General features: G+C 37.0%; 2 protein-coding genes across 2 annotated transcripts; both read right to left on the bottom strand.

Annotated features, from left to right (window-relative positions):
- Positions 1 to 517: 517 nt before the first annotated feature.
- LOC141651918 (uncharacterized) lies at positions 518 to 1,579 on the bottom strand. Its single transcript, XM_074459609.1, has 3 exons — positions 1,088 to 1,579; positions 790 to 870; positions 518 to 652 (listed from the first exon to the last, which is right to left on the bottom strand). Exons 1-3 carry the CDS (start codon positions 1,577 to 1,579, stop codon positions 518 to 520), a joined length of 708 nt encoding a protein of 235 aa, XP_074315710.1.
- Positions 1,580 to 6,757: 5,178 nt separating this feature from the next.
- LOC141651919 (uncharacterized) lies at positions 6,758 to 8,011 on the bottom strand. The gene has a single exon (XM_074459610.1). It carries the CDS (start codon positions 8,009 to 8,011, stop codon positions 6,758 to 6,760), a length of 1,254 nt encoding a protein of 417 aa, XP_074315711.1.
- Positions 8,012 to 25,446: the final 17,435 nt, after the last annotated feature.

Consider the following 25,446-nt stretch of genomic DNA (forward strand, 5'->3'; position numbering starts at 1 on the left):
TAATTGACACATCATCCTATAAATCTTTTGACAAACCTCTATTACTAATGCCCTATCTCATCCATCAATACATGATTATATTTGACCGTTTTATATTTAAGATAAATATGTCTGTTTTAAAAGCGATCACAAATTAGGGAGTTGAAGGTGGACAATTAGGAACATGTATGTATGTATGGGCCATTGTATTGGCACAAATTCTCTAGATGGACAGTCGACACTATCCGTCTATAGTTATAGACGAATAATGTCCCTCTCATAAATGAAAATGGATAGTGTAAGTGGGCGGGAAATGGATACCCTTATTTACCCTCTCACTTTAATTTTGTGAGAGTGTCACTATCCGTCTATAATAGTGGCCGTCTATAATGAGACGGATTGTTGTATTGGAGTAATATCATGGCCTTATCTCACGATTTTGAAAGTTGAAAAGATGGTTAACACTGAACATCAAATTTTTTTTTTTTGACAATAATAAACTGATTATATTAAAGAAAACAAACACGTGTACATGTAGTTAGCCTGTAGCCAGGCTTACAGACCAGTGAAGATAAAGTACAAACAAAGCACGGATTTCTCGGAAGGAATTCCGCACACTAATTGGTACTGGCAAAGATCTTGCCAGAACTGAAGATAGTTTACAACAAGTAACCTGAAAACAAACAGAACTAAGGCCCACAGACTGAGCATACCGCATAGCCAATAAAAGAGCTCTAGTAGAGGCGTCAAAAGATGATCTTGCCCGTACGACATTCGATTTGGAATGCCCCAAAACAGAATTAGAGATACAGCAGGTGAAACAAGTCGTTGTTGAGACTCGGCATATTGAGATAGAGATTGTGACCGCATCTTCTTGAAGTAATGGTTTGCCTGAAACAAGGTAAGGCGAAAAAGACACAGAAGAGGAGTTCAACAGTGAAGAGCGAACCTCAGATAATTGAATATGTGAATGAAGCAGATCATCAATAAGGCGACAAGTGAACGCGGGATCAACAATACGGTTCCGAAAGATCACTGAGTTTCGAGTAGTCCAGATGGCTTGAAGAACACAACAAAATTAAAGCCAAAGCCACTTTTGATTAGTTACCATTGATTGATGATGAAGATATGATATGAAGTCTGCAATCCAAGCAGTAAAGGAGATGGAGGGGTTAGCTAAAGCATTTACCCCAAGGGCGGATGATTTCCATACATGCTGTGTAATAGAACAAGATCGAAATAAATGGTCAGCTGATTCAGGCGAAGTCCAATATAGTTGACAGTCCGGGTCAACTTGCACATTTTTTGATATCAAATTATCACTTGTTGGCATAATATTATGAGCTATCCGCCATAACATAATTGAGAACTTCGGCGAAACTCCTTTCCGCCACACATGCTTCCAAGGAAATTTATGGACAAAAGGTCGGATACATCGGGCTGCAGAAGACTGTGACCAAAGGAAGAAATAGCCCGACCTTGACGAATAAGCACCATCTTCTGTATATTTCCAGTAAAGAAAGTTGTCAATGTTTGGAGCAGGAGGTTCCGAAGCAACAATTTCTTTTGCACAGTAAGGCGAAAAATATCGGAAGACCATGGTAGGATTCCAGTCACCCGATTCCAGTATGAAATCGAAAAAAGATGATGGAGGATCCGGAGTAGGGTAGATAACAGACGGGATATTTGGTCAAGTCGTTAGTGCAGCTAAGAACGGCATTTGTTGGAAGAGAGATACGTATAAACCATACTAGATGATCTTGTGTTCTTCTAATACAAATATAAACCATACTTTGTATTATTGATGATCTTGTGTTCTTCTAATACAAATATATATATGACCGTATTTATAGTATTAGTCATACCTTAAACCCTAGATCTAAAATATACTCCACTAACTTATTCCATAAGACAATAATAATATCTCTTATTTTATAATCACACTATATTTATTCGTAATTTATTTTCGCAGTATAATTTTTGCTCATTGTAGTACTTTTTACACCAACATTTCCATTTATTTACCCTTTACTAAAAAACATCAAATCTAATTCTCTCTACCTTCTCTCAACCTTTGAAACTTTAAACTTCGTCAACCTCCTTAAAATTCTTCAATTATAAACGATAATTCAAATGAATAGCATGTATTTAATTCGTTAATATCATATTATTAATTTAATTGACCTTTTCTTACAGTTTTATTCTTTTTAATTAAAAATCCCTTTTCAATTAGGGTTTATATCTATATTAATTAAGGGCTAATTAGTGGGTATGGTGGAGGTGAACTCGTCTGCTTTATGAACAGGCGTGGCCGGTGATGTCAGAGTCGCCGTTGGAGCATGGTAATGGTGTTTGTAGTGGAGTGGTACAGTGTTAATACATTGAAAAAAAGGCCCTGCATTAACGAAATTGATTTTCTTCAATGTAATGTGCAGTAATGCACTATTGCCTTGAAAATACATACAAACAATGTTAATGGTGTTTGAGGTGGAGTGATCTACTTTTTTTTACTCAATTCCTTTGTTTCAATGTTTTTTTCAATTGTAGTACATATAAATTTACGAATATATAGTATGTGTTTGTTATGTATATTTTACATGTGTTTGTAAAGATAATTCTTGAACTAAGTATATAATTTATTAATGTAGTACATGATTGATTAGGGTGGGTGAAATTAGAGGATTATGGGTAAGTGAAATTAGAGAGAATAGTTTAGAGAGAGGTTAGAGAGGGTAAATGGGAGGGGAAATGAGAGGGGTATAATTGTCAATATTGTACTACGATGAGTAAAATGCGTACTGCGAAAATCAGCACCCTTTATATTATATTGTGTTTCCTAATCTTACTCCGGATACCTTATTAGACTTATAAGTCGGATACTCTCTCCTCCATGCGGGTTCGGCCCAGGCCCGATAACGGAACTTATCATGGTATTAGAGCTCATGGTCGAAAAAAACTAAAAACAAAGACCTGGGCATGAAAAATAGAAAAAGAAAAACTGGGCTAGAAAAATTACAGTTGGACAAAAGACTTAAAAAAATCAAATCTGCCTGAACAGGGACCTCACATGTGAGAGGGGTGTCAAGATACAGCTCACTCATGAGGCCATGATAAAGGCACATGTGAGTATCCTATATCGGAAAAAGAGAAGAGAGTTGTCTTATCATTATCATATAAACCAAGAAGTTACTCCACCCATTGCCAATTGGTTTTGGGATGAAACCTCCTTGGACTTATAAGTCGGATACTCTCTCCTCCATACGGGTGCAGCTCAGGCCCGATAACGAAACTTATCAGGGTGTTATTGTAACAACAAATCGATCAAAAAACGAACAAATCTGGAGATGATATAAATACACATATTGTAATCGTTATAAAAGAAATCAATTGTATTAAGGATAATATCACCGACAAGAATGAACTTAACTCTAAGCTCTTATCCACACCCAATCAAATCCCACAATAATTTTACAATTTATGCATGATTATTTAGATCAACTCATAAGAGGTTATTTTAGCTTGATCAATAGTCTTAGATTCAAATATTCAATGGATTAGTCTCAAAATATGTGAGGAAGAGATTTAATGACCTAATAGTCCTACCTGACTCGAATGCAGACAGAACAGGATGGATGGTATACACCAAAAAAACAGTATATATATAATCCTCTATATAAAAGAACATTTTTAAAGAGTATTGTAATTGGTCCTCACAATTTGTTGGTGCCCCCGCGGCCCCGCTCGAATAAATAGGTGAAGGGAGCATAACTTTAGGCCCTTATCCACGCCAAATCAAATCCAACAACAACAATTTAATAATTTATCCATAATTACTTAGATCAATTGGTTTTTTTTTTTTGGGTACGAATGAGGGGCTTAGCCCCAAAAGAAGAAAAAGACTAATTTCTAGCTACGACACGGGGAATGGCTACCCCGAACACATCCTCTCGAAGAATATCTCGTAGGCCACCTGGTGGATAGTCTAAGAAAATAGGTATAGTGCTTGAATTAACGCCTTGGTTAGCCAGGTAGTCAGCTGCTCGGTTGGCTTCTCTGTACGTGTGCTCTAGCTTCACTGTCCAATTCTCGTCCCGGATTAGATCCTTGCATCGCTTGACAATGTGCTTCAAGCTGTTACTAACGAGTTGGTCCTCATTGATTATATTTACACAAGGGGAATTATCCATGTGTATTAATAGCTTTCGTATGTGGGATTATTTTGCTCGTTGCAGTCCAACTAGCAAAGCTAAGAACTCGACTTTCATTGAAGAGCAATTCCCACACGACAGGTAATAGGCGGTAACAAAGTTACCCGTCTCATCTCTTATAATCCCTCCACTTCCAGCAGGCCCCGGATTGCCCTTCGATGCACCGTCAGTGTTCAACAAAAACCAACTGTGAGGAGGGGGCAGCCAGCGAATGCAAATTTCAGTATGAGAAGGTATTGGTTTCGGGACTAAGAAATCAAACCGGTCATAGGCTTGCTTGGTAAGCTCGACTTGCTGATATATAAAAGAATGAGGGAGGGTCGGGTTCTCACTTTCGCGGCCAAATACTATATTATTTCTCCATCGCCATATACACCAACACGTTACCGCGAAATATATTGGCCAATCAGCATCCGTCGTTGACACATCGTTACTCGCACTCCTTGTCACCCATGTTTTAAAATCAGAATTTAGAAAGCCTGATTAGAGGCTTCGACTCCTACTAAGTTCCATATTTGGCGTGATATAGGACAAAAGCGAAGGAGGTGCTCCGTAGTTTCTTCGTGGGTTTCACATCTCGGACAAGTCGGGTTATCACCCATATTTCTTTTAACTCGATTAACATTAACCATGAGTCTCTCATGGGCTGCGAGCCATAAAAACATTCGGATTCTTTGTTGGACTTGTAAACGCCATATCGTGCGCCATAAGATTGATTCGGGTTCTGTCGAAATATCATCTCCCCGTAAGAAACCTACAGCAGATTTGATTGAGAATTTCCCGGACGATGTGCCTACCCAATACAAGGAGTCTTCAAGGTCGGGGTCGGTATCCAATGATATCGAGGCTATTTTTTGGAGCATCTCTTGCGGTAGTAAGTCAGAAAAAAAGATCCCATTTCCAGCCATGGTTCTCGCCCCAATACTCACTGACTGTTAAGCCGCTGATTGCGTCTGGTAAAGAAGCTAGAGCGTGATCAGCTAGGCAAAACCCGTCAACCAAGGCATGATCCCAAAACAAAGTTCGATGACCATTTCCCACGACAGTAACCGTACCTCTAACAATTTTTTTTGCCTGAGACGAGATTCCGGCCCAAACATTTGACATATTATTTTTTGCCTGGAAGATATCAATGTCGCAACGATTATTGCAATATTTCGCCCTTAGAACTCGGGACCACTGACTATTAGGCTCGGAAAGAACTCTCCAACCTAGCTTAGTTAGAAAGGCTGCATTTGTTTGACGGGCAGATTGAATGCCAAGCCCTCCCATCGACTACGGTTTTTGAATGTTTTCCCATGATACAAGATGTACATATTTTTTATCTTCACTCCCGCCCCACAAAAAACGCCTAGACTTTCGATCAATTGAATCGCAAACTGCTCTTGGAATTTTAGCCGTCTGCATATTGTAAGTAGCTAGAGTATTTAGGGTGGATTGAATAAGACTCGAACGACCAGCGAGCGAAAGCCTCTTCGTTGACCATCCAGCAAGCCTTTTATTAATCGTGTCCTCTAAATGACCAAAAGTACTACGAGTCACACGACCATTTATAGTAGGCACTCCGAGGTAGGTGCCTAAATCAAATGTTTCTTCAAAGCCTAAAGACCTGCGTACACCTTGCCTTGCCTCGGATTCCGTGTTTTTCGAAAAGAAAACACGTGATTTAGCAGCACTTTTTTTTGCACCTGAAGCTTTACAAAAATTAGTCAGGACTTGCATTATTACCAGAGCTTGTTCCTCGGTCGCTTCCCCGAAAATTACCATATCGTCTGCGAAGAATAGATTAGTAAGCTCAGGTCCATTTCGACATATGGTGATTGGTTTCCAATTCCGGTTCGGACTTCCAAATCAATTGCTTGCTGTAATTTTTCCAAGAACATTACAAACAAATAGGAGGATAAAGGGTCTCCCTGACGGACTCCACTAGTCAGGTTAAATTGCTCCGTGGGTTCACCATTCCAAAGGACTCGCATACGGGCCGAGGTAACACACTCCATAATGACCTCCACCAGTAGAATGGGAAAACCCATATCACTTAACGTAGCATGAATAAAGTCCCATCGAAGACGATCATATGCTTTTTCTAAGTCGATTTTTATCGCCATAACACCTGATTTCCCTTTCTTTTTGTTCATAGAATGAATCATTTCTTGGAAAATAACAATGTTGTCGGTAATCTGTCTACCAGGAACGAAGCCACTCTGTGTCTCGGAGATAACGCTTGGCAGAACCTTCTTTATTCTATTGGCCAAAATCTTGCTAATAATCTTATAGGCCACATTGCATAGGCTTATCGGTCGGAATTGAGAAACCAGCTCAAGGGAGTCGATTTTTGGGACGAGGACGATGTGGGTGTCATTTAATCCCTTTGGCATCCCCTTTCCCTCAAGAGCCGTGATCATCATCTCGCACAAGGAATGCTCTATGAGTGCCCAGTTTTTTTGATAAAACAGCGCTTGAAACCCATCCGGCCCCGGTGCTTTTAGCGAGCCCATGTGATTAATAACTTGTTCGATTTCGGCTATGGAATAAGGTCTGCTGAGCCACTCCCATTCTTTATTATTAAATTATTGAAACAAATCCCAAGGCAAACCTTCCATGACACTAGCAGTATTATCGTCCGTGTATAGCTGTTTAAAATAATCAACCACTAATTTCTTCACCTCATGCGGGTCATTTAGCCAGAGTCCTTCATCATTTTTTAAAGAAGTGATTCGGTTGCGCCATCGTCTAATAAGGGTGCTGACATGAAAGTAGGATGTGTTTCGGTCTCCATCTTTAATGAACTCCAATCTCGATTTTTGGTACCACAATAATTCTTCCTGGGCGAGAACATCATCTAATTCTTTTCGTAGCTTTGCTTCAAGTTTTATCAGATTGCCCTGCCTTGCTTTAGCCAATTCCCTTTGACATCCTCCAATTCTAGCTATAAGAGAGCGTTTTCGTCTAAAAATGTCGCCAAAAACCTCCGAGTTTGAATTCTTCAATTTCGTGGACAATAGCTCCAATCGAGATAAGAAGTTCCCTCCTGTAGGCCAGCTCTCTTCAATAAAGTCTTTAAAATTTTCATGTGTCATCCAACAAGCTTGGAACCGGAAAGGTTTATTAATAGAATTAAGAGGGACAAAGCCATTCGGAGATATGAAGAGGGGACAATGGTCTGACTGGAAGGCTGGTAGATGACGAACCATTGCGTTTTCGAACAAGACTCCCCAATCAGAGTTACACAGAGCCCTATCTAACCTCGCACTTTGACGTGTTTCAGGCGAATTGCCTCTGCCCCATGTATTTGACGCACCAGAAAAGGCTAGTTCAATGAACTCGCAATTTTCAATCCAATTGTTAAAAGTTTCACACCGTCTAGCCATGTTTGAATCTTCTCCATGCCTCTCACTTAAGCTCTGAGTCTCGTTAAAATCACCAGCAAGAAGCCAAGGGTGATTATTATTTCTAGCAAAGTTTTCCAGTTCAACCCATAATTCCCTTCGATTTGATGGGTCGGGACTAGCATACACAGCAGAGAAAAACCATGGGAATTCCCCATTACGAGCTATTTCAACACTGATGAGTTGCTGATGTTCAATTACTGGGTGAATAGTTACTATACTTGTATTCCAATATTGCCATATACCACCACTAAAACCATTAGCATTCACACGGCATTGCCTTATGTAACCCAGAATTGTTCCGAGCTTAATAGTATGGTCACTTCCCATATGCGTTTCCACGAGAGCTAAAACAGTAGGTTTATAAGTTTTTACAACTTCTTTAATAGCGCTTATTTTATTCTTACTACCCGTGCCTTGGACGTTCCATACCATGAAAGTGATATGGGGTAGGTTAGGTGACAAATTCGGGATTCGTGTACTCATAAAATCAGGTACAAAGTTTAACGAGGATAAATAGGCTCGACTTACAAGCTGGAGAATGTTGTTAATGCTCCATGGAATCGACAATTCCATCGAGAGCTTCATAGGATTGGTTGTTGCTAGCTTGATCTTGACGTCCATAATCGGACTCTCTGCTATCAATATTCCCAGGAACGGGGCCGCCATCTCCGGCCACGTCGACACCGTCACCTGCTGTGTTGGAGGCACCACCTCTATCTGGGGGTTTTGTGGGAGGCATCGAGGTTGAGGCAGGGGGCGGTCGAGATAAGAAAAGTATGGGTGTGTGTTCATTGTGCGCGACTCTGTTATTGATCTGTCGATTGCTTGTACTAAGTTGAACTGGCGAGGTTATCTTGGGTGGAACGTTATTGATGGATTCTTTTGGGATGGTAGGGATATTTGATATATCTTTTAGGTCTTGATTTGAAATATTAATTGTGTTATTATTATTATTACTAATAGTATTTTGTGAAGTAATCACAATATTATTAGAAGAATGGTTGGTAGAATCTTTCTTAACATATTTGGATGTATTTTTGGTAATTATGGATTGTGAGAGAAGCTTATTAGTACTCTTATTTAGGTTGGCAATTTTTTGTTTGATTTTTGGTAATTGGGCGGGATTTATGGGTGTCAAATTTTGGTGATTTATGGAAGGAACGGGTCTTGTGGCCTCAATTGATGGAGAAATATGATTATCAGAGGATACGGTTTCCTTGGATAGGATATCAAACCTTGATCCTGTATCTTTGGATGATTGACAAAATTTGAATATTGGACCTTCCTTACCTGAAATAGCTGCTGTTGTACCGGAGGTTGGCTGGGGCTTTCTTCGTGGCGGTTTCTTCACCATCATCCAATCTCCGAAGTTATATTTTTCCTCAGGACGAAGACCCGCTTCAAGCGAATAATCGGCATTAGCAATAACCATGCTCTGACCCTCTTGAACTAAGCCCTGCTCCATATTGCCCATACCCATAGCATTGTCATGATTCTTTAAGCACGAGTCAATTGAATGACCTTATTTTACGCACTTAAAACATATCATTTTAAGGCCCTCATATTGGATGCAATATACCTTGCCGTACAGTCGGAACTTTGATAACAATGGCTTAGTTATGTCAACTTCAACGTTGAGTCGCGTAAATTGACCTCTTTGGGCGGTGGCAGTGTTATTATCTATACGAATAACCTCCCCATATTTCGACCCAATCTTTTTTAGAAAGGTTTCGTTGAAGTACTCGACGGGTAAGTTCGGGATGCGAACCCACGCTGTTAGTTTGGATATGGTGTCTTCTGACGGAACGAAATTTGGAACCCATTTCCGTATAGTAAGATACCTATCATCAATCATCCAAGGGCCTTGTGTCATAACGAAATCGTAATCTTGCTTTGACGAGAATCTAGCCACATAGTAGTCCCCTGTGAGATCCGTCAGTGTGAGTTTTCCCTTAATTGACCATTTTGTTTGCAATTTTCGCATAAGAGAAAGGTAACCGATCTTCTTATCGAACATTTTGATTATGAGGGCATGGCGCCAAGGTTTCCTTATTATGGCTTTTTCCTGTTTAGTGAGGCAGATTCGTGGACAGAAGGCGTCTTCATCATCTGCATCCTGTTCGATGTCATCCTCCGAATCAACATCGATATCATCAATGGATAAATCATTGGTGTACTCCCAACCAAATCCGACTGCTTGTACCTTCTCTTTATACGAGAAAGTCGTAGTAACTGGAGTCTCAGTAGGCTTGTGAGTGCTGTCAGAGGACTGTCCTGTAGTAATGGCTGTGGCATCAGTATGGGCAGCGTGGAAGGTTTCGAGATGCATCGTTTTTCGTTTTTCGCTTTGAGTTCTTTGGTAGAGATGGGAACGACAGAATCTCGTCCCCAGTGGCACTAGTTTGAGCCTGTTGAGAGGTAGCAGGGTTATTAGCCTCCGGCGGGAGGCCGTCGTTAGGTTCTAACATTCAAAAAATGTTAAATTGGAATTTTCTCTCTCTGGAACTCTCTCTCTGGAATTTTTTCTCTCTGGAATTTTCTCTAACAATATAACGAAAAGTGAGACACCTAGATCAATTGGTAAGAGGTTACTTTAACTTAATCAACGATATCTACTTTGAAACCTAAAAATACAGATGTGTTAAAACTCATGACAGAGAACTTTAACACCGTAGTGATCTTACCCGACTCAAATCGGAATAAATCAGATGGTATACATAAAAAAACCGTGGATAATTCCCGCTTCTTGTTTTTTAGAGGGTGTGATTGGTTGGGAGTTATTGGAATGGATTGCTCCATTCCAATGTTTGATTGGGGGCTTGTGGCATCTTGAAATAGAGTTAGATACCTAAGAGCAAGTGCAATAGAAAAATTTATATCTTTGCCACGTAAGATTTTGAAAATTTCAATAATTAAGAACATTTTTGTGTAATGTAAGAGCAATAGCAATGGAGAGAAATTAAAATAAAGTTTGTTTCATTGCAAATAAAAGTTTGTTCTTAAATTAACAAACTTGGTTTGAAAACAAAAACCAAGTTCTTTAAAAAAAAAAAACAAGAACAAATTGTGACTTCCAATGAAAAATTAACCAATTAATCACATTATCAATTAGTTACGGATTAAAAAAGAACTTTATTTAAAGTTTTTTCCATTGTGACAAAAAATTTGAGATTATTGAGATTGTCAAAATATGATGTGGCAAAGGAAAATTTTTATATAAAGTTCTTTCATTACACTTGCTCTATGAACTTTAAATAAAGTTTTTTAAAAGGGCCGTAACACTACTACAGATACAAGCTATAACAACGGTTAAAAACCGTTGTTATATAAAAAAGCGGATGTTGTTAAAGCGTCCGTTGTAAAAGGTTTTAACAACGGTTGGTTTTCTTAAGGAACCCGTTGTTACTATTAACAACGGTTTTAAGTATAAAAACCCGTTGTGGAAAGTGTGACTCAATTTTGGTGGGAAAGTTATAACAACGGTTGTAATATACAAAACCGTTATTATAATAACTAAAGACAACGGGTTGTTTCTCAATAACCGTTGTTGTTTGTTTTAAAAAAAAAAAATTAAATATTACTAGATGCATGCATAATTACGGCCCGTTATAATTTCGATGCATGCATTATTACTGCCATCCCTATGCATATGAATGGACAATATGAAATGAGAAGGGTTATAATAAGATTTGAAGCAGGAGAGAGAGATATGATGATGATTATGGCACAACTTTCTAAACATATATTAATTAAAAAACAATTCAAACCACACATTACTTAGTATAAATACATGCATTATCTCAACCACCATTCCATTATCTCACTATCTCCAAACCCTAACTGTTAAAACAAACTCCAAACCCTAATTAATCTTTGAAACAAACTCCAAACTTCATCAACAAAATGAATGATATCATCCTTAAGACTCTTACTATGATCGAGAACAATAACAGGTTCATCCGCCGGTTGCTCCACATTGAGGACAGTTTCAGGAGTTATCTTGTGGATGCTCGATCCGCACTCAAGGACGCCAAAAAAGATGGCTTGACAGAGCAAAGCAGTTGTTGCAGCTATATTACGATATAGCAATCACGAACGAAACCTCCAAATAGCTAAGGAGGAGATGGTGGATATCATAGAAGAGAATAAGACTCTCTATGAAAATATAAGAATTGCATTTTTATCAATGTAATTCTTTTTTTAATTTATGTATTTATATATATATATATATATATATATATATATATATATATATATATATATATATATATATATATATATATATATAATATATATATATATATATATATATATATATATATATATATATATATATATATATATATATATATATATATATTAATTAAGTTTATCATGCATTCCTCTCTATCATCTTGCTTCTTTTTTTTTTATTTTATTTAATTTGTTTTACTAGCTAATTAAGCGAATAATACTTAGAGAAATAACATAATGATCGATAAAAATGTTGGAATATGTGTCCTCCGACAATAATGCGATCACGATTGTTGATCATGATGATCACATGTTTAAATCTCATTATAAAGAATACAATTGGGAAGTAATATTTTTACTGTCAACTGATCAACATATATCGGTAATGATTGGCTGACTAGAGTTTGACATTACTGTCGTGCGACGGTGGTGATCAGTTGATCCCCTAGGTCATACCTAAAGGATAACACTCTTAATTGATCATTTAATTAATCGTATAACGTTACGAGTTAATTAAATTACTTAAAAATTGACGGACGATTTTGGAAGTAAAATTTACGTATCACATTGAAATTTGATTAAATGAGATACGGTCTGAGTAATCGAATTGTATCATTGCTCAGATGAAATTATTGTTTAAAGAAACAATTGAAATTTAATGAATTATTATAAATACAATTTATTGTGATTTATAATTGGTAAAATATTTTGGCACAAGTAATTATGAATTACTAAGTCGATTTTTGTATGTGACGTATTTTTAATAATACGTTGATTTTTAATATGTTAAAAATGCACAACAAATTTATGCAACATATGACATGTGACATATTGACAATTGACAAAGATAAAATGGAATCCATTTTATCTCCATTTGGCCGAAATAGTGGGAGGATTTAACATATATATTGTGTTGATTAAAGTTAATGGAAAACATAATTATGTAAACCTATTGCTAGCCATGCACACCTACATATTCTTGTGAAGGTAACCATGAGCATGCATTGGCTCTATTTTTCCTCCACTCCCACCGGTTTTGGGAAGAGAAATCCTTGAGGTTTTTCTTCTTATTTTTGCCTAATATTCACTTAGAAAAAGAACTAGTGATATTATTCATTCATATCATCTAAAAATAAGAGTTTTAGAAAGAGAAAAATTTCCTCCATCATTCCTCTCTCTCAACCGGTTTTGGGTGAGATAACCAAATTTTTTTTTTTGGTCAATTTTTCTTACAAAATTAATATTATCTAGTATACATTATATTAATTTTATTAAGAGTGTGTCTTGGGTATAAATCCTTGGGAGATATCCTACACTTGGATCTTTGTTCATCCAAAAGGAAAGCTCAAGAACAAAAGAGAAGGAGATCTCTTTTGTGCCCATATGAACCGAAATTCCAATGTAAGGATGAATGTTTCTTCCTTTGTTAATTAGTTTGCATGCATAAGATCACTTGTTAATTTTATGACAAATTAAATTGGAACATATTTGAATATGTTAGTATTTAGATCTACTTTTCCTTCAATTGGTATCTTGAGCCATGGTTGTTTGCATGCAAATCGGTTGAAAGTTTTTCCGAGTTATAAGAATAACATATAAAACTTGAATAATTTGTGTTATTATGATATATCACGAAATTAATTTATGCATGTTAAAATTTCTGATCCTAAAATGTTTTTAGGATATTTTGGTTAATTTACGGATTTTTGTTGTTCATATTATACAATAATGGCATTTAAATATGATTTTATGAGTAAAAATGTCATTTTCGGACTAAAATTAGCTATACTTCGAATTTTCCAGTGATTTTTGGATATGTTATCACATATATTATTTTGATATGACCTGTAAATTTTCATAATTTTTGGACTTGTTATGCTCGAAAAATGGATTTTTCATTATTAAATTCGGATTTAGGTGAAAAATAGGTTAATATGAGATAAATTTCGAATCTGGTCATAGAAATTTAGTATTTTGTCACATGCAATTTTACAAGATGTGTGTAAAATAATAGGCTATTGTGAAGTCTTTTTGCATGATTTATGGATTTTTGAAGAAAAATAGCATGAATAGTGACTTTATTAGTGAAATATTGATAAAACATGCTCTATGACTAAGGAAAAACATCATATGTTGCATTTTATTGTCTTTTTCAGATCTAAAATTGAAAAGTTGATGAACATAATTTTTCACATGTTTTTATGATTATTTTAGTTAAAACCGATAAACCGCAACATTGTTTTTCCGGATAAAATTCGAAATTTTTAACCTAAGTTTTTGAATATTATGAGTGTCATGGTATTTTTCCAGAATTTTCATGAGTTTAAATTTCAAATTTTGAATTTATTTGAAATTTTAGTGATTTATTTGAAGTTTATAGCTTATTTTATGATTTTAAGTCCATTAATGAACAAATATTAGAAATATGAGTTAATTATGGTCAAATTATTAGTGAAGACTAAATTTTGAGTCCTAAGAGGTTAGGGTAATTAACTTATACATAAATATGAATTTATGTAATTTTGTGATTATAAAATGTTGAAATCACGCAAATCCGTAAAAACCGAGTAATATACGATATTGGCTAATTAAAGGCGATTTAGCATAAAATTGGGCATGTTCATACATATTATAATGCTGCATTTTCTTTATAATTGTCATAATTTTAATTTATGTAATTTTGAATTATGTAATTTTACTTAGTATGGCTTTAGTTTTTAATTGGTATTTCCCGAAATGTATGGGAATATCGATTCGGTTGTAATTTTATTGTGATCTCGTATCACCGTCTTGTAATTTAATAGATTTATTTTATTGTAGTTACAAATGTATAATAGGAAATTATGTAATTTATTATGTAATTTTATTCCTTCCGGAGTTCCCAAAGACGGATTTCTTCAAGATGGCGATACATAAAGACGGTGTTACCTCGAGATGCATGCCACAACCGATGTTCAAGGGACCAATGGAGTTGGTTTCCGAATATGTAATATTTAAATAGTTTTTCTATTTTAGGAAGGCCATACTAGGATTTATTTACTTTTATGCTTTGCATTTTATTTATATGTCGCATGCATCGCTAAATCGCCATAACTAAAACATGCATTGTCTTTTATCGAGTTTATCGACCGTGTCAATTAAAATTATTGTAGTTCACCGCTTTAGTTCACTTAAAACGTGATAGATAATAAATTGACATGACCTCTCGCTAAAACAATTAATTGAGACATAGCCTTACCAAATAGTAGAAACCATGAAAACCTATTTCGCGAGGGAGTGCACTCGGCCACCCTGGGGTACAAACCTTGTTACGTAGGGGAAGTGGGTGATGAATGTCTATCCACCGAATTCATGTTGATGAGGGTTTCATCGGCTACCCCGTGCCCAATTTAATATGGGTTTGGATAATGGACACATTTATTCGAAATTTGGATTGAACTCAACAAAAGTTTTTGATAAGGGTTTCATCGGCTACCCCGTGCCCTTATCGGATGTGTTTTGGGCTATAGATAAATATTAGAGTAAATTTATCGACTGAGAGTTCTAAAAGTAGAATCGATTAAAAGGTTAGTCCACCGAGTTATATTGACAACGGTTTCATCGGCTACCCCGTGCCCGAGTTGATATGAATTTGGATCTCGGAATCATTTATTATAGTTGGGTAGAGGTCACTATATAAATGCTCATATCTTGTTAATTTGTTTACAAATATGATTTAAAAAGACAAATGTTAATATTTCATTTCCTCCATATTTGTAGTTGATTACAATGAATCCATCAAACGCTACCGCACCAATAACTATTGAGTCATAACACAATGTTCTTGACGACGTTTGCTCCAACAATGATTTCGACACTACTAGAGAACTTCATTTTGGGATAGGTTCGGACGGAAACCTTAACTTCATCACCTCTTCTAAACCACCTACTACTACTAGATCTCGTGTGAGTCCGTCTCAGGAAGACTACCTCATACAATCTCTAGGGTCTTTGTCTCTGGAAGATAGAGATGCCAAAACTAGTGGGAGCTCAAGCAATCAAGTTCTTGCTTCCAAGGGCAAAAAGTTCAAGAAAAAGGGAAAGAAAGTCAAAAACTTCAAGCAAGTTAATGATGAGTGCCATTATTGCTATGGCATGGGACATTGGCTTAGGAATTGTCCCGTATATTTGCGAAATATAAGGGAAGGAATCATCACTCCAAAAGGTAAAATTCCTAAGGAAATTTATGTTATTGAGATAAATTATACTTCCACTACGACATGGGTACTAGATACCGGTTGTGGTTCTCACCTATGTAATCATTTACAGGGTTTAAGAGATGTGAAGAGGCTTAGCAAGGGAGATGTGGATCTACGCCTTGGAAATGGAGCTCGAGTAGCGGCCGAATCCAAAGGAACTTATGTTCTAGCTTTGCCTAATGGATTTGAGTTGTATTTACATAATTGTTTTTATGTGCCTACACTCTCTAAAAACATTATTTCAATCGCCATGCTAGACATGGACGGTTTTTGTTTTGTCATTAAGAACAATCGTTGTACTATTTCAAGGAACGACTTGGTTATAGGCCAAGCTTCCTCTATCAATGGCATTTACATTTTAGAGACCTCAAATCCGACTAATGATATCTATAACATTCAATCAAAGAAACTCAAAACAAGTGACCCAAGTAAAGCGTTCATTTGGCATTGTCGATTAGGTCACATAAACGAGAATCGCATCAAAATATTAATTTTGACTAATGTGATTACACCATTTGATTATCAATCATATGGTACATGCGAATATTGCCTAATTGGCAAAATGACTCGTAATCCTTTTAGTGGTAAAGGGACACGAGCTAGTGAACTATTGGGACTCATAAACACCGATGTATGTGGACCAATGAGCATCACCGCTCGTGGTAATTATGACTACTTTATAACCTTCACCGATGACTTGAGTAGATATGGGTATATCTATTTGATAAAGCACAAGAGTGAAGCATTTGAAAAATTCAAAGAATTTCAAAACGAAGTAGAGAACCAATTGAACAAAAGGATTAAGGCACTACGATCCGATCGTGGTGGAGAGTATCTTAGCCTTGAATTCGATTCACACTTGAAAGATTGTGGTATTATATCACAACTTTCTCCACCCGGAACGCCACAACTCAATGGTGTTGCCGAAAGGAGAAATCGAACCCTACTTGATATGGTTCGATCCATGATGAGTCAAACCGAGCTACCGAACTCGTTTTGGGGATTTGCAATCCAAACTGCAATTCTATCCTTGAATAATAGTCCCACTAAAGCCACCGAAAAGACTCCATTTGAAATATGGAAAGGAAGAGTTCCTAATCTATCCTACATGAAAATCTGGGGATGTGATGCGTACGTCAAGGCAAAGTCCGAAAACAAGCTTGCCCCAAGATCCGTAAAATGCATCTTTGTAGGTTACCCTTTGATCTCTCGAGGTTACTACTTCTACAAACCTCAAGACAACAAAGTGTTTGTGTCTTCCGAGACTGTCTTCTTAGAAAACCAATTTATTTCTAAGAGACAGAGTGGGAGAAATTTTGAACTTGATGAAGTTCAAGAGCCACAAACCGAGATAGAGACGCAAGAAGATGTTCCTTCGTCGTCTAACGCGGTTATACCTCCTCCACTATGAAGAACGAGTCGAGTAATTCGCCATCCCGATCGATATGTGGGACTTATCGAGGAAGATGGAACACTTGATGTGTTGCTTATGGAAAGTGACGAGCCCGCTACCTACAAGGCCGCAATCTCTAGTCCTAATTCCTCCTTATGGCTTGAAGCCATGAAGTCCGAAATGGATTCTATGCATGAAAACCAAGTTTGGGACTTGGTAGATTTGCCTAAAGGGGCAAGACCCCTTCAATGCAAATGGATATTCAAAGTCAAAAATGGCATAGAAGGACATGATGATGTCTACAAAGCTAGGCTAGTGGCAAAAGGATTTACTCAAGTCCAAGGTCTCCATTATGATGAGACCTTCGCCCCCGTAGCCATGCTAAGATCCATACGGATTTTGTTAGCGATTGCCGCATTTCATGATTATGAAATATGGCAAATGGATGTCAAAACCGCTTTTCTAAATGGGAATTTAGAAGAGGAGGTGTACATGATACAACCCGAAGGTTTTGTTGATTCTAAAAATCCTAACAAAGTATGCAAGCTAAAGAGATCCATTTATGGTCTTAAGCAAGCATCCAGAAGTTGGAATCATCGATTTAATCATGTGATAAAAGATAATGGTTTCACTCGAAGTGTTGAGGAACCATGTTTATACATGAAATTCAGTGGTAGCAATGTTGTGTTCCTAATCTTGTATGTCGATGACATACTACTCATTGGAAATGATATTCCAATGTTGTCTTCTGTTAAGAAGTGGTTAGGCAACCACTTCCAAATGAAGGATTTAGGAGAAGCACAATGCATATTAGGTATCCGGATCCATAGAGATAGATCCAAGAGGATATTGGCACTAAGTCAAGAGTCTTATGTTGATAAGATTCTTCGACGGTTCAGCATGGACAAATCCAAAAGGGGATTGGTACCTATGGTAACCGGGACGATATTGAGCAAGACTCAATCTCCCTCCGAACCCCATGATGTTGAACGCATGAAGACGATCCCTTATGCTTCTGCTGTTGGATCAATCATGTACGCCATGATATGCACACGCCGTGATGTCTCATATGCCTTGAGCATGACGAGTAGATATCAAGGAAATCCAGGTTAGAGTCACTGGATAGCCGTCAAGAACATCCTTAAGTACTTGAGAAGAACTAAGGATTCTATCCTAGTGTTTGGAGGAGACACTGAGTTGCGTGTTAATGGATACACGGACTCAAGTTTTCAAACAGATAGAGATGACATGAAATCACAAGCTGGTTTTGTTTTCATGCTTAATGGTGGTGCCGTAATCTAGAGAAGCTTCAAGGAAGTTGTAACCGCGGATTCTACAACGGAGGCTGAGTACATTGCAGCATCAGAAGCTGCTAAGGAAGCTGTGTGGATCAGGCAATTCACGGAAGGTCTAAAAGTAGTACCTACCGCCAATGATCCCATCACTCTCTATTGTGATAATAGTGGGACGATCTTCCAAGCTAAGGAGCCAAAGTCTAGTAATAGATCTAGACATGTACTTAGAAAATATCATGTAATAAGAGATTTCATTGAAAGAAAGGAAATTGCGATTTGTAAGGTTGGGACGGATGACAACATAGCCGATCCGCTCACCAAGCCTTTATCGCAGGCTAAACATGATGGACATATGGCGTCCATGGGACTTAAATGTATACCAAGTCTATGTTAGATTTTGAAATGAAATAAAAGTGTTGTTTTTGTTCATGTTCATAATCACATTTGTCTTTTATCTTTAATTTATACATTGTTAAATCCAAACGGGTTGTAATGACAATTGAACCCCATTAAAGTGAACAAGGATTAACATAGTATTTGCCCATAGTCACTTGTATGAGGTGACGTCTCGAAGTGACTAGAGTGTGATGCGATTGATGGCAAGTTCAAGTGCCATAAAGTCATGTGAGATGACTAGTCGATCACATAGGCAGACTGTTAGGAACATTTTGTCGGGCCTTATGACCGCTTATAGAGTTCTGGCAAATTTATATAGCCTGGTCGTGGCGAGAGCTGCTATAGTGTAACACCCCCATTTATTTAAGGGCCTGAACTAGGACTCCTCATATAAATGACGGTGTTACCATCTCGGAAACCCGAGGCAGTAGATAACAAAGGAAAGAAACACAGTACTTTATTAAAATGTTTATAGTGAGATTACAACTGGAATTAAAACAAGTCTCCAAAAATACGACCAAAAGATAAAGTCTGATAAAACTACTAATAAGGCTAAGGTGGGCTAGGCACTAAGTCAGTCATCCAAGCTCTCTTCCCGGCCAGCTCCCATCGGTCTACGAAATACCGTCATTCTCGCTCCCCAATAATTGGATCATCACAGGCGTACACGAATACACAGGGTCAGCCGCGAAGCTGAGTAGGTAATACAATAAAACAACAACATAAAACACATGCTCCTCCATCACCACCATCGCCATCACAACTCGTACCCCGGACAACCCAGCCATACCGATCCCCGGTAGACTATAAATATCGACCGTAGTCGATCTGCCAGCTCACAGTTGAGGACACCAGGGCAAGTCCTGCAGAACCCGCCTGGGCCTTACCACAACATCATCATCACCACCTCCACCAACTCCGATGTAATAATATAATAAAATAGTTCAACAGTAGTACTTAACGGAATTAAATCAGACAATCATATTATAACATGTAAATCACCGATTTAGTCAATCCAGTCACATAGTACTATATCAAGTCCAGTGTATTCCCCTACCTCAAATAGCGGTGATAAGCTAAGCTGCAGATCGAAGTACTCCACCGAAACTCGCCACCTAAACATATATATATAACATAATTAATTCACTTAACTATTCCCGTTCCCATAATCAAGAGTTACTATAAGTAGAAACTTTCCCAATTTAGAAGTTACTAAAAATATAAGTTACCCAAAATAGAAAGTTTCCTAAAATGGGAAGTTTCCAAAATAGCAATTACCAAAAATAGCAGGTTACTAAAAATAGTAACCTTCCCGAAATAGAATCCCGACTCAAGAACTTAAATACATTATTCCGTCTCCGCTACTTAATATTAACTTAATAGCTAAAACTAATAATGTAAATAACATAAATATACATATTCCCGACTTATTAAAATAAAACCCGTAACAAAAATAACCCAAAAACAACACTCAACCCGACACACGTACACCCCCCCTTTCAACCCGTCACAACTCACTCCACAACCACCAACCCTCACCGCCGACCACCGGGCCGACACGTGTCCGGCCGGTCACCTCCCACCACCACCAACGTGGTCGACCCACGCCGGTGGTCAGAACCACCACCACCAACACCCCCTGCTTGCGTCCCTGCCGCCACAACCAGCCCCCTTTTCAACTCGCCTGCCACCACCACACAACCCCTCCTCCTTACCAACCACCACCCTCGACACCACCGTTGAAAGGCGACCCTGACACACGTGGCACCACCGATTCGACCTCCCCCGAGTCCACGGTGGTGCCACCCCATTACCCTATGTCTGAAATGCAACAAAAACACCCAACCAACCCCGACACCTAAACACCACCACTGCAACCACCAACAGCGATGACAACCACTCTACCCACCACCACCCGACTCGACTCAACACCAACAACACATCCCACACCCCCACGACTACTACAACAGTCCCTAAAAGACGTACAACTCAAATCAAATCAGCGTGACAGAAAAGAAAACAGGAAACCTTACCTATGACGGCCGTCGATCTGTGCTTTTCCGGCCAGCACAACCACCCTCGACCACTAGCAACTGCTTCCCTAGACTCACGGCAGACCCTACTCCCTCCACACTCACCGGCGTGCGCTCGTTGGCTGTAAATAATGCGTGAGGCGTGAAAGAAAAAGGGTTGGTGATGGTGATGTGAAGAAATGACGGTATGAAGGGGGTTGGGTTTTAAGGTTAGATTAGGGTTTCGTTTTAGGGTTTTGGTGGGGTAAAAAGGTAAATGGGTAAGTGGGTAAATGGGCTATGACACCTTGACCCAAAACTATAAACCCGACTCATCTTACAACATGAACCCGACTCATTATCTCTACGCTACCATTAAGTAATAAAACTCGCTCAATCGATAATAAAATACGGGGTATTACATATAGTATTCAAATGAGTCGATTCTTTTGACTAAAGACTATTCACCTAAGATGGCACAGTTTCAGATTAACTTTGATTTGTGTTACTACGACCTTCGTAAATGGGGTCAAATGGGCATATTTTGGGTTATGATGGCTGTGGCTAGTTGAAGGGAATGAGTGCGATAGGAATTGTCCACCCCTAGTCAGGGTTATAACAATATCTCAGGGCCACTCGAGGAGTAATGAACTGGAAATGCGTGGCCACGCTCGGAATGTATCCATGGTGGATAAATCCGGTCAATCAGTTATTCTCCAGATCGAGGAAACCACTCTCGATATGATCACTTGCAAGTACGACCTGAAAGACACCTTGCATTGAGTGGGAGATAGTAATAGGACAAGAGAATTGGTGACGCACACTTGTCGAGGACAAGTGGGAGATTGTTGGAATATGTGTCCTCCGACAATAATGCGATCACGACTGTTGATCATGATGATCACATGTTTAAATCTCATTATAAAGAATATAATTGGGAAGTAATATTTTTACTGTCAACTGATCAACATATATCGGTAATGATTGGCTGACTAGAGTTTGACATTACTGTCGTGCGACGGTGGTGATCAGTTGATCCCCTAGGTCATACCTAAAGGATAACACTCTTAATTGATCATTTAATTAATCGTATAACTTTACGAGTTAATTAAATTACTTAAAAATTGACGGACGATTTTGGAAGTAAAATTTACGTATCACATTGAAATTTGATTAAATGAGATACGGTCTGAGTAATCGAATTGTATCACTGCTCAGATGAAATTATTGTTTAAAGAAACAATTGAAATTGAATGAATTATTATAAATACAATTTATTGTGATTTATAATTGGTAAAATATTTTGGCACAAGTAACTATGAATTACTAAGTCGATTTTTGTATGTGACGTATTTTTAATAATACGTTGATTTTTAATATGTTAAAAATGCACAACAAATTTATGCAACATATGACATGTGACATATTGACAATTAACAAAGATAAAATGGAATCCATTTTATCTCCATTAGGCCGAAATAGTGGGAGGATTTAACATATATATTGTGTTGATTAAAGTTAATGGAAAACATAATTATGTAAACCTATTGCTAGCCATGCACACCTACATATTCTTGTAAAGGTAACCATGAGCATGCATTGGCTCTATTTTTCCTCCACTCCCACTGGTTTTGGGAAGAGAAATCCTTGAGGTTTTTCTTCTTATTTTTGCCTAATATTCACTTAGAAAAAGAACTAGTGATATTATTCATTCATATCATCTAAAAACAAGAGTTTTAGAAAGAGAAAAAATTTCCTCCATCATTCCTCTCTCTCAACCGGTTTTGGGTGAGATAACCAAATTTTTTTTTTGGGTCAATTTTTCTTACAAAATTAATATTATCTAGTATACATTATATTAATTTTATTAAGAGTGTGTCTTGGGTATAAATCCTTGGGAGAGATCCTACACTTGGGTCTTTGTTCATCCAAAAGGAAAGCTCAAGAACAAAAGAGAAGGAGATCTCTTTTGTGCCCATATGAACCGAAATTCCAATGTAAGGATGAATGTTTCGTCCTTTGTTAATTAGTTTGCATGCATAAGATCACTTGTTAATTTTATGACAAATTAAATTGGAACATATTTGAATATGTTAGTATTTAGATCTACTTTTCTTTCAAAAAACACATACATGCAAATGAAATAATTAGAAAAAGAAAATAATGACGATGAAACCAACAGTGACGGCGAGATTTACCTGATAAGTAGAGAAAGTAAGAGACGATGAAACCAACAGTGACGGCGAGATGATAAAGCGACGATGAGAAATAGAGAAAGAGACGATGAGAAAGTGTGTGTTTGTGTTTGTGTTTGTGTTTGTGTTTGTGTTTGTGTTTGTGTTTGTGTTTGTGTTTGTGTTTGTGTTAAGGTTTGTGTTTTGTGGCTGTAGCTGGTCTGTGTTTGTGTGGTTTATAGTATGGAAAATATTGACAACGGTTGTTAAACAAAAACCGTTGTTAAAAAGTTTTAACAACGGTTGTTAAACAAAAACCATTGTTAAAAAGTTTTAACAACGGGTTTAAAAAATAACCGTTGTGATTACTTTTCACTAACTTTGCGCCAAATTATTAACAACGGTTGTGCATGTTTGACCCGTTGTTAAAACTTATAACAACGGTTATATAACCATAACCTTTGTAATTAATTTTAGTAAAATTCGTGCCATACGTTCTACAACGTCTATGGTGATTTTCGTGAATAAGCGTTGTTAAAGGAGCGTTGTAGTTGCCTGGATTTGTAGTAGTGTAATCAATTTGCTATCTCTACAATTTCTAGATTTTTGAGAAGAACTTGATTCTTCTTTTCAAATCTAATTTGTTTATTTAAGAACAAATTTTATTTTGCAATGGGACAAACTTGTTCTAAAATTTTTATTTACAAAACCAAGACAAAAACCTCCCATTGCAATTGCTCTAATGGATTCTAACTCCATTTCAACCCCTTAAAATTGCATATCCTTCTATTTATCAAGGTTTACAACTCCATTCTTTTACTATACAATCTTAAAATAAACTAAACAACCAAAACAAGTTACAAAGCGTCTTGCTTGTGATGGGCTAATCCCGTGACAAGCTGAAGACCTCTCACAAAAAGGGAGATGGGATAAGGTGGGGCACCCCCCATGTGCTTCCCACTCACCTCTCAATGGGTATTTTGTGAGAGGAAATGGCATCCGTCACAAGCTTGTGATGGATATCGTCCGTCTTCAATGAGATTTAGGCAACAAGTTATTAGATTCTGAATCCATACCTCCATGGTAGCATCAACACCCAAATCACCCATGATACCTCAAATAATCAAATACTCCCTCCGTCCCGGTCAATTTTTATTCTTTGGTTTTGGCACAAAAACCAAGGAAACAGGAGAGGACCAATTACCAAATGACAAGTGGAACAAATTGAGTGTAAATGATCAAATTACTCATCAAATTCACTCTTAAAATAGAAAGGATAACAAATGACTGAGATACTCCAAAATAGAAAAGGACAACAAATAACCACGACAGAGGAAGAATAAGCAAGTGTTAAATTTTGTGTAGTGTAATATCTTAAGATTAGCAAGTACGGAGTATCTTTGTAGCCGAAGTTATTTCTCAATTTTCTTTCTTTTACTTGTTTTAGGGTTATTCTCAATCACTTAATTCAATTTCATGTATTAGATTTTTAATAAATACAGCCCTAAATAAGGAGCCAAAAGTGGAAATAAAACCATAATATATGCATTAATTACATTATTGATTTATGTGTAATTTAGACTTCAATTCCTAAATAAATACCAAATATGGATGGTATTAAATATTTATCCTTTTATGTGACTTTTACATCATCTAATAATAAAAATTTAAAAACCAATCAATTTAAAAATAAATGTATATATGAGTATAACCGTTACTCGTATATATCATCTATAAAATATAAATAAAAGGTTACCCTAAAATGACAAATAAACGCCACCTAGACAAAGCCACGTAGGATCCAAAAAGCCACCTAGATTAAAATTTAATGTGACGTGGCATATTTAAATATGATGTTGCATATTTTTAATGTGACATGGCAAATTAATGTGACATGGATTATCAATTTATTATTACATGACATTAATTTAAATCATTTATCTATAAATTAATTTAATTCAATTATATCTATATTATGAAAGGATATTATCATTATTTTTAAATTAATTTTGTATATTAAATATATTGTCTTCCAAAATTTATATAACCCTTACAAATTTATATCAAATTTCATAATTTATAACTAATATTGACATTTTAATTGAATTTTTTATAATAAAACATGT

This window comes from Silene latifolia, chromosome 4 (assembly GCF_048544455.1).
Source record: "Silene latifolia isolate original U9 population chromosome 4, ASM4854445v1, whole genome shotgun sequence".
Lineage (NCBI taxonomy): Eukaryota > Viridiplantae > Streptophyta > Magnoliopsida > Caryophyllales > Caryophyllaceae > Silene > Silene latifolia.